Raw genomic sequence first — 14,329 nt, 5'->3', positions numbered from 1 at the left:
TCTCAAATATACAATATGTAAAAGTCATGGGATCCATCGCTTCCCATGACCCTACTGCTGGAGTCATCACATATCGGAAGCAGATAAAATACCAGTTTCTTTGCAAATTTCCCTTGCAATATTTGGTGAACCACACGGAACTTGCAGTGTGAGTACACCGACCCAGTGAACCAACTTTATAGGCTTTTATCTTCTTTGGGGGGTCATTTATTTTAATAGTGTTCCATTATGCATATTGTAATGTAACATAACTGCTGGGTGTTCTGTTCTAAATGTTTGTATGTATCTGTGTTTATTTATTATAGATTGGGTGTGAGTTATGCCGTAAATGAGAATAACGGTAGCTTCATCAGCACTCTGAATATGGCACTTTACAGCGTAAGTTTTGCTCTAGCCCTTCGGCTCAGTATTCCTGTCAAGGATTTGATAGCCTGATAGCATTCCTTCTTTTCTGTGGAATAGGATGAAAGCTACACCAATCCCCTAGTTGTTCCAACTTCGGGGATAACCCTGAAGACCAGGATTTTTGTGATGGTTAGGGCGACAAATTTAACAGAAAGGTAATTCAGGGATGGTTCCATCCCTAACATTAATGATAGATAGATACTTTTGTGATTTATGATTGTCTGTACTTCTTTCCTTCCTTCCTAAGGTTTAATGTGCTACTCGACCGATGTTTTGCAACTACCACTGACTCGCCCACAAACAACACCTTTTATGATCTTTTCGTAGGGTGAGTCTTCTTATCGGCTATGCAGTATATCTTTTCTTTCTAACTTTGAAACATTGTTTCCATAGGTCAGTGTTTCGCAAAATGTTACTATCAGAGCAGGAAATGTAACCGCAAAACATTAAATTAATTTATTTTCATAGATTCTGCAATTCATGAAAACGTTAGCTGGTTGCACAGCCAGAACACCTTTGGTATGTGAACCAACTAGATTTAGGCTAGATTTGAGAGGATAGCTGCAATCCTCTGCCTTTGGAGAGAAACGGACACACTTCCTTGTGGACAAAAGATGTACTGCAGATGAAAACAATCAAAGACTTGGCCAATGTATTTGGCGACTCAATTCAAATCCTTTGTGACCCACCGGCAGGGTTGCGACCAAGTTTTTCGAAATGCTGCTCTAGGTCAGCCTTAGTGCTTTTGTTCTGTTCCTGCCAATGAGCAATCCCAAGACTTATGTGCTTTTTCTCATTCAAGATGTATCAAGGATGGACAAACAGTGGTGGGCTCGAACGGGTTTGAGCAGACAGCATTATTCTCCTTCGAGGCATTCAGATTTGTGGAACACAATAATGATACTGTCTCCAGGTTCTTCCTCCACTGTGTCACCCGGCTTTGTGAGGTGGAAAACTGCCCCAATTTAATGCCTGTAAGTAGCACAGTAACAATCAGATTGACGGATAGATCAAACATACATATCAGACAGACAGACATCAGACACCGACATACAGATATATGGACGGCATCAGACAGCATACACAGGCGTATCAGTCAGACAGATAGAAACACAGACAGACAGACAGACCTGAAATTCCCCTGAATGTTATAGGAATCTGTTTTTTTTAGAACTGTGACGAAGAACCAAGGAGTGATACCAGGTCAGGGGGAGATACCACCGACGACCCGCCACAGGATTCCGTTGACGAACTGCCGCCAGCGGTAGTCAGCTCTCCCGTTATTCTGGTGTCGCAGTTTACCAGTGAGTCCCAAAGTACAGTTGTTCAGTACAAAAACATCTCTCGGCGTCATTCAGTGTGGACAACAAAGAAAAAGACATCATGATTGTTAAACTCCTAATGTATGTGGTGCAACAAACCTGCATTACATGTGAACCTGCATTTGAGGTTCACATACAGTCTTCCAGCAGGGTGGCAGCTGGAAGACTGTAGAACTAGACGTAGAACTAGGAGTCTCAGGTTCCCACACTCCCTCTCTCATGTGTCCCTAATGAATGGACAAATAATTGAGCGTGGCAAAAATGGATAATCCTGTAGTCAAAATATTAATGCATACATATACAGCCATGTACAAATTATTTTAACACAATGTCCTCCTCTGTATGTGTTTTAGAGTCCTCAGCTCCTCGGGCGCAGATCAATGCAATGAGAAGCACCGCGATTGGATTAGGGATTGCTTTTAGTGTCCTCACTCTTCTCGCGGTGTCCGTCTTCCTGATCCTCAGGAGAAGGAAGAATAAGAAATAGACGCTTTCGTCTGTTTCAACCGTTCCCCTTTCTGTACTCTTTCTGTATCGCTCTCATATAACTGATGTATCTTTCCATCCCTAATATCATACAGCTAGGAAAACAGTGACCACAGAGAGAAAAGGAGATTTATATGATTTTATTAAATATTTTGTTGTTGTACTATACAGATGTAGGCCGTTTTGGAGGCATACCGGAAAACAATCATTAACATACAAATATAGTACATAAATCCGATGTATAGTGTGAGAAAAATGGTCTATATTTTTTATTATTGAGGTTTTAAAATGCATTGATGGGGATTCAAACAATGACAATCAAATAAAGTTTTTTGCTCTTATTTGATGATAGCGTTTGATCGATTTGCACAACCCTCTACTGTGTTATATCTATTAGCGTGAAATAAGCCCAATGACTACAATTGGGCCACTTGAGCATTTTCTATTGACATAAACTGCATTGTCTTTGCTCAGTAAAAATAAATCACAGGTGTGTATATATAATTGAAACTCTTTACTTCCACTTGTAAATATTCCACAAAAATAAATCAGAGACAAATAAATAATTATATTATGTCATATGGAATGGGTTATTGTACCGTGACTACTTTGGACAAGCTGGCTGTCACCTTGCACGGTTTACCCTGCCAAGGCACTTTGATAAAAGCGTCTGCTAAATGCCCTAAATGTAAAAATGTCAATGCCATAACTGTATTATTCTCTAAACCGGCTTTATCTTAGAGGAGATCTTCTCTTAACAAGGCATAACGGCTTCTCATTTCAGTGCTGTTTTGGCGGAGGTCAGCCTCCTTAAAGGGAGCAACTCCTCCACCCACTCATTGGGGGAAGCCATCATTCGCTCCCACAGCCTCACCTCACACAGACTCGAATCCATCCAGTTCACCACCGCACCATAGCTTCTGCCTACATCGAGAAAAAGAGCAAACCACTTTGATTAATATCTACATTATACTTACTACGGTGATTAGTCGTTCAGCAGATGCTTATATTATAGCAACTGACTAGAGTTGATTGAGATACATGTCATGTTTTGCATGTGTACCTGTGCCAAGGCCTAGTCTTAAGCCCCCAAGCAGATTGCTAGCCAGCCTGTCGTGGTCCCAGACTGTCAGTTCGACACAGGCTTCCGTCAGGTCTGCTTGTTTGATGCCGTCGTAGACCATTGTGTGGTTAAAGATCGGATTTGTCGTTCTGCGCAATACCCGCGTCTTCTGACGGCCTTTCCGACTTGTGTCCGGCAGCACAAAGCTTTAAGAATGAAGGAAAATCAGAAAAAAATACAGAAATTGGAAAATACTGAACCAGTTAACCGATACCGAACCATTTAATTAAAGCAAATCTGCAAAGCATGCAACCAAGTACGAAGTTCCAATCCGTGGAGGAATCGATGGTACAGATGAAGAACGCCATACCATTTAACATAAGGATCCATAGTGGCTCGGATCAGAGGAAGGTTGTTGCACTCTTTCACCCAAATGTGTACTTCACCCGTGGGTGGGCCGTGCATCATCACAGCTGTGCAGCAAAAAGCACAGAGAAACGTTTCAATACCAGACCATAAGGTAATGAATCTAATATACCTAATTCTGGTCTCGAGTTAAAACCTGTTTATAAACGACACACTGACCCTTACTGGTTGTCACTTGTGGGAGAAATCGTATTGCCAGTCTCATCTCGCCTCTGTTGTCAGAAGGCGTCACACTGGACGGCATCTGACAAAGATAGTTGTGATGATGAAGACTCCATTTTGTAACCAATCGATCAGAAAATACCACAGAACATATTATTATACAATATTTCCATATAGTAATTGCACTTGGGTAATTAACTGGTTGTTGTCAATTGAAAGATGGTGTGTCTTTTAATGTAAGCTTTGTCAAAGATACATATCTGTCAAGGTTAATAGGTGAATGATAAAACATTACACCCATTATTCCCTTTTGTTTTATCAAAATATTCTGTCAACTTCAAATGTATTCTCAGTGAATCTTGTGTGGGTAGTACGTAAATCTCTTCGCAGATTTTGTCCATATCGTTGTGTGTCTGTTTTGTCCATATCGTTGTGTGTCACTCATGTTTGTGAGTGCTAGTGTGAAGGCATTTGTATTTTCCTGAAACAGATTGTGTGCTTCATGCGTCATTGCTTTTGTCCTCTCTATGCGTGTGTGTCCGTATAGATGTGTGAAGGGGTTTGTTCTGTACCCGGGCTCTGAGGTCCAAGTAGTTCATCTGGGTGTGGTCGAAGTCCCAGGTAGATAGGTCCAGGTCTACCTCACCCAGGAAGCTGTTCTTGCCAAACGTATCATGATGCCACACTGAAAGAATGAGCGTCTGGGTCCTCAGATACTCCTTGTGAACCCGATACTGTGGGGAGGCACAAAGGAGCCATTTGTGGTTGCTTCTTTGCATGGCATTGTTCGAACAAGCGATGTTATTAGTTCATTTCAGATCTGGCGAATGCGCACAACACGCCCGCGATACTCACCCTCAGGATTTCATTGAACGTCGGGTTGAGTGTCTTCTTTTTCACCGCAGTCTTCCTCTTCCCGAGACTGGCTTTGTCTGGGACAAGATAACTTTTCACGTAACTAACAAAAGAAAAAAAAAAGATTGTAGCGATAAGCTTGATTAAGAACACTGAAACAATTCGGGTTTGTTCTGATTTGGGCCACCAGTGTTGTTACTAATGTTTAAAATATGGAAACAGAAAAAATAAATCAATAATAAATATATTTAGAGATATATGTCTCTATATGTGTACTCACGGGTCGGAACGACCCCTTTTTGGATCAACAGCCGCCAGTCCTTGGCACTGCGCCACAAAGATGTGGAACTCTGTGAGCTTCTGGACATAGTTGATGGAGAACTGGATGTTTCCAGTGACGTCCACATTGCCAATTTCCCCGCTGTACATGGTCATCACACTGCCACTCCGCTGGGGACAAACAGGCATGCACAAATAAATACACACACACACACACACACACACACACACATCACATCGTATTGAGTACCTGTTGCTGTAGGTGAGGTTTGAATTAGAAAAGGTAAAGCAAGAAGCAATTGCCTTGCGTTTATTTGTTGCCTAATCAATCAAGATAGATTGGAATTGATACTGGGAACAAAACAATCCCAGCAGGCTTATTTGAGTTTACCGCAGGTGAGAGGAATCAAGAGCATGCTTTGACCAGCTGCACCCGCTGGGCTTACCTCCTTCTGGAGAAAAGAGGGCACTGATTTGCTCATGTTTTTCATATGATCTGGATCGGAGAATGAGGCCGTGGAAGCAGTTGAGATGGATGTGGCTGTGTAACAAAAACAAAAAGGTTTTTAATGAACTTGACATAGTGACATTCCTAATTAAAAACAATGTTAACCAAATGTTCACCATTCTTGCTTCGTCTCATATCACTTGGATCTGGTCTTCGTTCTTGCCCTGTAGAATACAATTATATAATTGTATTGGATGCACTAAAAATGTCAAATTATCCAAATCTATATAAATAAATACGTTTTTCCTTACATGTAGAAGAGCCAAATGATGTTATGTCCTCCAAGCTCTTGGTCTTATTTTTAAGTTCAGCTCGTCTGAGAGCTCTCTTCACGGGGTTTTGGTCCTCGCTGTCGTTCTCCCCTAAACAAACACACAATCAAAACAGCCAGACAACCAGTGAGTCTTTTTAAGTCATTGAATTTCAAAGCCTCTTTAACATGTTATACTGCCACAACAGGTTGGTATGCCGAACACAGCCTAGTACCACTATGCCATTTTGTTTAAGGACAATATTGATTACGTTCCAGAATAATGTTGAAAATCTAATTTCAACATAATTCTATTCCTTTCAGAACTCTTGATACCTCTGAAGATGTATTCTTTGTCACTTAATTTGATCCCTCGGGATTAATAAAGCATTTCTGAATCTGAAAAACATGGCATCTTCAACATGGCCGTTGATGAGGGTCATAATCCCCAGGTGTGGTTCACTTTCTATTCTTTTATGTATATATATTGCATCCAAATAAAGGTACGGTTCAATGTCACCACTCAGTACAGTTGGTGAAAATTTACTGCACAATGAAGCCAACACTTATGCGCTGTCCAGCCCACAAATCAAACAAGGAGGATAAGGAATTACACGTAATGTTGACACAAGAGAGAATTAATGTCCTGCCAAGAGAGGCAGATGTAGATGGATCATACAAGGATGTCCCTTGATACATCCTTCTTCATAACATTTGACACAGCACCAGTCGTCAGTATCTTCAACATTCAACAGTTTTCAGCAAGATTCAATTCTCTTCAACACTGGACTTTATTTATAAAGACAATACTAAGATGAACAGATTATAGATGTCCCAGGAAGACATGGTTTTGTGCGTTAACGTTTCATTGGTGTTCATATGTTATAATGCATGAATATTCAGGCATTGCATCATTGATTTTAAAATATTATTTTTGTAGCTGCTAATTAACTGTATTAAATAGCATTAAAAGCTGCTTACAATTGGAACTGGTCCTTGAGTTGCTCCGGGTTTCTGATGCTGTGCTGCTTAAAGACGATTCTCTTCCTGTGTCTGAACTGCTGTTATTCACCCGCTGGGATGCTTTGCCTCCTGTCCTGCCATAACGCTCCTCTGAGCCCACCGGGGAAGTCTCTCTTGCCGGACCACACAGGTCAAAGTCATAGGCCTTGCCGTCTGACCCCTGTTCGCTCACAACCGGGGCAAGGGAGTTATGGACGCTGGACTTCTCGGTCATGCCGAGGTAATGCCGATAGTCTCGCGGAACAAACGCACGAGCCCGCAATGCTTGAGATTCGGAATTAACCGACGGTCTCCGGGTACTTGAGACTCTGCCGTCGCTTTGCCTTCTGTGTTGAGACTTATCAGCACTCTGTCTCATTATTCCTTCTTGAGACTTTTTACCACAGTCTTGTTCTTTGCTGACATTAAGCGAGAACATGCTGGTGGAACGGCGCATGGCACTTGTACGGCTGCTTATGTTGCCGAAACTGCCGGTCCTCGCCTTGGGAGACTGTATCTTCTTTCCAACGTTGCTTTGCAGCTTGGTTGAGGTTTCCTCCTCTCTAGGATTTTCCTTCAATTCAATCCGGTTGTCTTTGTGCTGACCTGATTGTGCAGGTGGGGCTGGTCTTAAGCTGCTCTTCTCTGTGACAGCAGAAGGCTGCAACTCTGAACTCAGGGACTGTGAATCTAAGATTTCTTTATTTTTGTGGGTATTGGCCTTTTCAGCCATAAACGAGCCCCTACGACTAAAATTGGAACTACCCCAAAATTCACGGAGATTGTTAAATTGTGAGCTATTTGTGCCAAGACTTGGGGTTGATGTTTCCTGTCTCTGTGTAAAATTCAGCATATTCCCATTGGAATCTTCGAGGTCATTGTCTGTATCCTTGCCCATTGACCTTAGGTTATATTCAGACTTTGAAAATCTTTTAGATTTAGAAAGATTTGAAGTAGAGATCATTTTGCCATCACCTCCATCTTTGGATTTAACATTCAACAACACTTGTTTGTTCATTTCCTTCTCCCATAATGACTTAAGCTCCCTTATCCTCTCTACTTTGCTTTCCTGACGTCCAAGCGGCAGTCTTGAAGTGACTCTATTCTGCATAAAGTCTTTTTTAGGAGCCATGCCTGTTTTCACAGCTCCATCTTCAATTACTTTGCTTTTTGTGTCTTCATTTCCATGACTCTTCGTTTGCGGCTTAGTGGTTGAAAGCGCATTGCCTCCACTCCGCTTGTAATCCATTGACGGGCTGGGAATCGCCTGACGGAGTTTGTCATGGTCTGGAATGTCCTTCATTTGCAGGGTTGTCTCTAGTGGAGCCTTGAGGAACTCATCCTCCTGTGGGGTTGTTATAGAGGATGATAATAACGTCAATGACGGTTTGTCTGGTAGGGGGCTTGCTCTGTATTGAGAGGCTTTCAGAGCAGACTGCAGGTCATTGTCTGAACCTCGTCTGTCGAGGACTTCGGGGTTTGTTTGTAATATTAAAAGATCTGCTGCATAATTAGGCCGATCCTTTCTAGTGTTATTGGGCTTATTTCTATGGTTTGTGAGTGAAGGATAAATCAGAGGTTCGGGATGGATGGAGGTATCTTTCTTATTTGTGTGATCTGGCTGTTTGTGTTTAATATCCTCTGTTTGGATGTTATGCCCACGACTTATGAGGAAATCTGTCTCTCCTTGGCTGTTAGATGTGGGTGTCTGTTTCGTTTCGTCTTTGAAAGTGCTTTTATTATATTTTACTCTCTCAGGGGCAGAAGCCAAATGTTCAACTATTTGATCATTTGTTTCTTTTTGCCTCAGTTCATCCATTTGGAGGATTTCAGGTTTCTGCCGTTTGTCACTGATCGCTCGGTCTGATATGATATTGAGGATTTTGGGACCTGGTAACTTGGCATTAGATATTTTGCCTGCCAAATTTCCATCTCCCTTGTCTTCGATGCTCAGCGCCTTTGCTTCTTGCCTTGCATTCTTCTTCACATCTTCTCGCACCACTCTCGACTCCCTTTTCTTTTCCATATTCTCCTTCACTTCATTTGACTCCTTGACTAAGTGGTCTTTCTTCATCTCGACTGCGTGAGATCCATGATCATCCCTCATTCTGTCTTCAAGGGTTCCTTTAACCTTGACATCCTCCTTCCTGTCCAGGTTAATCACGGTGGGTTGGCTGTCCTCTATGTCCAGCCAATCATTGCTGTCCGTACTGCGGCTGAACCACTCCAGGACCTTGGCTATGGAGCCCTCCTCCCCCTCACTGGCAGTGGAGATCTGATGGGATAATTTGGGCTTTGGAACGGACGACGGAGCCGTGTGCTGATAAGCCTTCTCAATTAAATTGAGGTCATAGCGTACAGGTTGATCTGAAAAGAAATTAAGTTTGGAAATAATTATACCATGAGGATAATACGGAAGGTGCCTACACAAGAAAAGCTGTTGTTCAGCTTACCCACAACGCTTTGCGTCATGCTTAGATCTTCATCTCTGGGTGCTGAAGCACTGGATGATCCACCGTTGCTGACTTTCCGCCTCTCTGGTTCCTTTGTTTCATTTGTAGACAGAGAGGTAGTGAGGGAGTCCCCATATTCCTTTGGCTTTGCATCCCTGGTCTTTTTCGGGCTGACTCTTCCGATGGCATTCGGCCCATCACGCTTGGTGCTTGCGATATTACTGAAATCACAGAAATAAACATTTAACCGTGTTAACGGCAACTTCTCACTTCAACTGGTTTTAGTTATGTATAAGTCTATATCATTTGTGACTGACGTTTCCGGTGTTACAGAAGGAATGTTCTTTGTCAAATCTTCAGCTGGCTCCTCTTTACGGAGCTCCTCAGTGGGACGCTGAAGAGACTTAGCAGCAACAACATGAGGGGAAAACCGAGACACCTGAGACGCTTCAGTTCCCTGAGCAGGTGATTCCTCGCTTCTGTCACTGGAGGGGCTCGCCATAACGCTCTGGGAAGCATATTTGAGGCTCAACCTTGGTGCCGGGACCATGACCTTTGTGTCTCCGGGAAGGTCGTGCCCAGGAGCATTGTTAGACAAAGTGCTGCTACGCCTAGAGGCAAATGTTCTCATCTTGGGCACAGGTCTGACACCTGTAGAAGACGCTTCAGAGGTGAGAGAGCCCCCTGGTGTCGAGTGACATGCAGTTGGATCCTTCAAGGGAGCCATTGGTTCTATGGACAGAGAGCACAGAAGACAGCGATGAAGAAACAGTGACACGGGATTAGTATTACTTGTAAACACCTTTGTGCTATGGTTTTGTCTATTCCCTCCCTCCTTTCATGAAATGCCAAAGGCGGTAGTGTACATCCCTTGCACAAATCCGTGACCATTGTGTGTGGATTTTATTTTTGTGTGTCTTATTATTTTCCTCATGTTTATCTAAAATATGGATCCAGACCTGTGTCAGGTGACTTCTGAGGCCTCTGGTCCCCAGTGACGATAGGTTCTTCCGCCTTTTCATTCGGTTCCACAACAATAAAGGAAGCACGATTAAAGGGGTTGCGTCTCGGCTGAAATCAAAGGCAGGGTAACTGAATGACACAGAAGCAACCCCAAATAACCTTTGTCTAACAGTAGCTATTCGCTTCACATTAATGCCTACCCTTCCTGGCGACTGGGATGCTGCCTGGGTTTGGTTGCTCTCTGCATCCAGAACTCTATAAGATGGATACATAGGTAGATAGGTCGTATTAGTATGAGTATGAGTAATGGCATATCATACGGCATCCTGCAATGGGGTCAGCTGCAACTACTCTATTGTACTGGGTTGCATTCCAAGGTTGTACCGCCTATGTTGACTTACTCACCAAGCACACACACGCAGGTAAACAGAGTGTACTTCAAATGTTTGCTATATGAAGTCGCTTCTCCAATTAATCCCACTGCAACAGGTGACCTGACGGAGGGAGTTGCGCCTAACACAGTTGCTCCAAGTTTACTTGACTGTTTTCGTGACTCTTTGAGGTTATGGTGTGCTTGATACAATTTGTACAATATCTGTATGCTCATGTATGAGTAGCTGGTAGATTAAATTCATAATTTTACTAAAAGAAAGAAACAGTGAAAGAGAGAGGAAATAAAGGAAAAATTAATGAGATGAAAGACAGACAGGCAGAGGTTTACCTCTTCTTCACAAGAAGGGGTGTATCTAAGAGTCTGGCAGGTTTCGGTGGGGGGGCTAGGCTGTGAGAAACTCTTGGACTGGATAAGCTGGGCTTTACTGAGGCCTCTGCCGTAGACAGGGTCAAATCTTGATTAAAAAAAACAGAAAAAGAGATGTGTTATGTACAGCGATGTCAGTATTTCATCGAGCAATACTGTGTTGGTACCATATGACGTGTCTTATATTTTTATAATTGGTTCATAAATAATCAGCGAAGGAGAATAAACCTTAAGAAAAACTCCAGGTGAATCTAATGGTTACTCGTGGCATTGGTTGCTACTTCAATCATTGTATCCCGTCTACGTACCTACGTTGCTTTTTCTCCTCTGTTTCATGGATGCCAGTATGATTTCGGACCCGTGAATCCTGTCTTTGTGTCTCCGAGACTTTTCCTCATAAAACCATTCTCCTGTGAGGTACTTGAGTTTGGTTTCCGATTGCTTGCCCCGATCCAGTAATTTCTGCAGATTGCTGGAGGAAAGAAGCACCCAGATGGCCTGTATAGTTACAGTCCACTCCACAATAACTGCACATTATATGATATATACTTATAACATACTATATGTTTTCCTTTACAATCTATCGATGGTTATCAATAGATTAATCGCAAATTGTATTATTTAATTCTTTCAATGTATAAAGTCTTCAGAAAATGACACCAGTTGGATTAATTCCCGTGAATACAAATGAGCTCAAACATCAAAGTTAACAACAGCAAGGCAAATTGTTCCGTATGAGCTGCTTTCTCAAAAACAAAAAACCGGACGACAAAAACTCTAGGTTATTTCCCACAAAATGTACCATCGTGATTTGGTAACAGTTTCAAAAGATTTCAAAGATAGCGACTGGAGCCTCTGCCTCCAATCTGTTTGAAGTTAATGGGAATCATGTGCCCGGGAATGACCATTCCGGCTCATCGTTTCCTTATGAAAGAAAAAGGCCAGTGGTCATGTGAAATACGGGTAGCACATTAGACACACGATTGGCCTAATCCTTTTACACTCTGTACAGAACAGCAATTCACTCTAGAACTGATGGGGGCTAATTCCATTACTTGGAAGCAAAGGCAAATAGCTTCGTGCTTTTCTAAAATCAACAAAAGATCTCCTGAAAAGACAATGCTGCTGTTGACAGTGGGGATTGCTACCTTTTATTTTTACTTTGTGTTCATTTAAGCCTGCCACAGAAGTGTATGACTGTGTATTTAACCTCACAATCAATCTGAACCTCTTGTTTTTGCTTTAAGGTGACTTATGGTAGGTTAAATAGGCCTACGGTGTCAGGTCATTCTGTTTGCAGACTTACTGCATATGGATTCAACAGACCTTCTGTGTGGCTGTGACATGTTTTCCAACTATATCGCTCCATATCTTCCTCAAAGCAAGGTAGTTCTCGCTCTCTCTCTCTCTGTTCTGTTTAATTTGTTTTCATTCCAGCGAGGCTAAAACAATCTTTCACCCAATGCGTCGAGTTAAAATGCACTGTTATCGAATAGTCTCATGTGAGGAGGTTATTTGGGCGATACAGGCCGAATTAGGTTATTCTATTATGGCCACGCAAACATCCCCCCGTCTACCCTACCCCTTTTCAGTCTAGGATGTTTTTTTTCTTCTCATGCAAGAAAAGAAGTTGACTCTGGGGGGATTGCTGGGATTGAAGAAAGGACGTAACTATGCAACACTACTTAGACAGGAAACGATCCCTAGACGCGTTGGATGAATTGTCTTTAGATCCACGGCCATTAGGAGCAGGGGGTTGTGGTGAGGTGGTGGTCTTGATAAGAGGGGTTTTCTACAGGTAGACCTCCGAAATTGGGGATATAATACCGTATTTTCTTGCGGACGTGTTTTATCCAAAGCAAATTACAGTGAATTATGTTGATGTTGTAGAGGAGCAGGTAGGGGTTAGAGTCGGTAGGGATTTGACATTGGAACCTTTTGGAGGGCAGTGAAAGGCCCTAGCCACTAGACCCTCTTGCCCCATTACATGGGTATGAGGTTAATCATGAATGTGACGTGATGGATGTACCTGACCCTCTCCTCCTCGTGTCTCTTGAGCTCTGTGTCTCTGTTCAGCACCTTCAGGATCCTCTCCTGTTCCTCGTCCGTGAGGTGGCTCAGGTCTATCATGATGCCTCTCTCTCCCTGTCCTCCACCTCCTCACAGGCAGCACAGTAGATTCATAAACCAGAGCTCCAGCGTTAAACCACCGGTGAGGTGGATCAAGAAGTCTGTAAGGGTGTTAGAGTGAAAAAAAACAGAACAGTTGTTTTGTCGTCAAAACAATATTCTGTGGTTCAGAAATAGTGATTCAGGAAATTATGTGATCTCTTACAATGTAATTAGTAGTTAGCTAAGTCGTTAACGTAAACAAAAAAAACTATAAAAACATTTCTGTCTCAATTTTCCATGCCTTTAAATAAAAAAAAAAGCAAACAAAAGCTCAAGAAAACTCTTTCAAGGTTGGCTGGTTGCAGTAGCATGTAAGCAGTTCATAAAACAGTGAAACAATGAACTATTCGTTAAACGGACCCCTTAATATTATATTCGGAATGCTTCTGTAGCCCACTAGAATAAACTATTCAAACTCTAGTAAAAGAACAAATGTCGTTTTCGACTTATCTGAACAAACTACAACTAGAATCTACAATTATAGCCTCATAATACAAAATGTACTGTCATGAATCCTGAAACAATGTAGCCTGATAAGTAGCATGATAAAAAAAAAAAAAAAAATGTCTCTGTTGCGTGATTGCTTTTAAGTCCAGTCATCTCACTCAACGAAATCCATTCTTCTGTCGTCAGTCGAGCCGATAAACGAAAACAAAATAACAAGAAATATTTCCAGTCGTACAGGTGAGGAGTCGTACTTCACTATCAAATGCATGGTACCTTAACCACACATTGTAAAAGTCGTGGCTGTAAAACATGGGACCGTTGAAAATATATATCTTGCAGTGACGCACAATAACAGCAAAAGACTAATGGGCCATCTTACCTTAGTTCTGCAGAGTTTGTGTCTACTGTCTGGAGACAGATGGCACACGGATGTAATAATCGCTTCTGTAGCCATGCAGCAGTCAGCTGAGCGCCACTGTACAGAAGAACACACCCCTAAACGTTAACGAGATTTTTCCTGTTCGCAAAGCAATGCCATTTATTATGTGACCCATGTTTGGAAAAGCAGTTTAGTGAGCGTAAGAGTGTATGAACTGTTATAGATTAACAACCACCTGAACGCATACTGCATAGTTTGAAATAATAGGTGAGCAAAGGGCGCACATCGTCCAGCAGGTGTCCCTAGAGTTGGGAGTTTAACTGTGTTTGTCAAGTGGGTGGGTCACCTTTGGTATCCAAAAGGGAGGCGTGCATAATCAAGGTGTGTCATTAAGAAA

General features: G+C 42.3%; 2 protein-coding genes across 4 annotated transcripts; one reads left to right on the top strand and one right to left on the bottom strand.

Annotated features, from left to right (window-relative positions):
* The first annotated feature begins 211 nt into the window (after positions 1-211).
* LOC130406360 (zona pellucida-like domain-containing protein 1) lies at positions 212-2,521 on the top strand. The gene is made up of 6 exons (XM_056611890.1): positions 212-378; positions 463-560; positions 653-733; positions 1,208-1,379; positions 1,577-1,709; positions 2,081-2,521. Exons 1-6 carry the CDS (start codon positions 364-366, stop codon positions 2,212-2,214), a joined length of 633 nt encoding a protein of 210 aa, XP_056467865.1. The 5' UTR covers positions 212-363; the 3' UTR covers positions 2,215-2,521.
* Positions 2,284-14,100, bottom strand: sytl2b (synaptotagmin-like 2b). 3 transcript variants are annotated; one of them, XM_056611887.1, is made up of 19 exons: positions 13,933-14,100; positions 12,964-13,165; positions 11,243-11,406; positions 10,896-11,022; positions 10,375-10,429; positions 10,171-10,282; positions 9,529-9,943; positions 9,212-9,432; positions 6,738-9,125; positions 5,758-5,868; positions 5,623-5,670; positions 5,445-5,539; positions 5,000-5,169; positions 4,720-4,822; positions 4,437-4,598; positions 3,862-3,946; positions 3,647-3,749; positions 3,277-3,482; positions 2,284-3,137 (listed from the first exon to the last, which is right to left on the bottom strand). In XM_056611887.1, exons 2-19 carry the CDS (start codon positions 13,062-13,064, stop codon positions 2,989-2,991), a joined length of 4,815 nt encoding a protein of 1,604 aa, XP_056467862.1. In that variant the 5' UTR covers positions 13,065-13,165; positions 13,933-14,100; the 3' UTR covers positions 2,284-2,988. The 3 variants fall into 3 exon arrangements, with proteins under 3 accessions (XP_056467862.1, XP_056467863.1, XP_056467864.1); XM_056611888.1 differs by having other exon boundaries at positions 3,868-3,946; XM_056611889.1 differs by having other exon boundaries at positions 10,171-10,225.
* Between the last annotated feature and the right edge of the window lie 229 nt (positions 14,101-14,329).

This window comes from Gadus chalcogrammus, chromosome 16 (genome assembly GCF_026213295.1).
Source record: "Gadus chalcogrammus isolate NIFS_2021 chromosome 16, NIFS_Gcha_1.0, whole genome shotgun sequence".
NCBI lineage: Eukaryota > Metazoa > Chordata > Actinopteri > Gadiformes > Gadidae > Gadus > Gadus chalcogrammus.
This window is presented reverse-complemented; position numbering and strand designations above follow the sequence as displayed.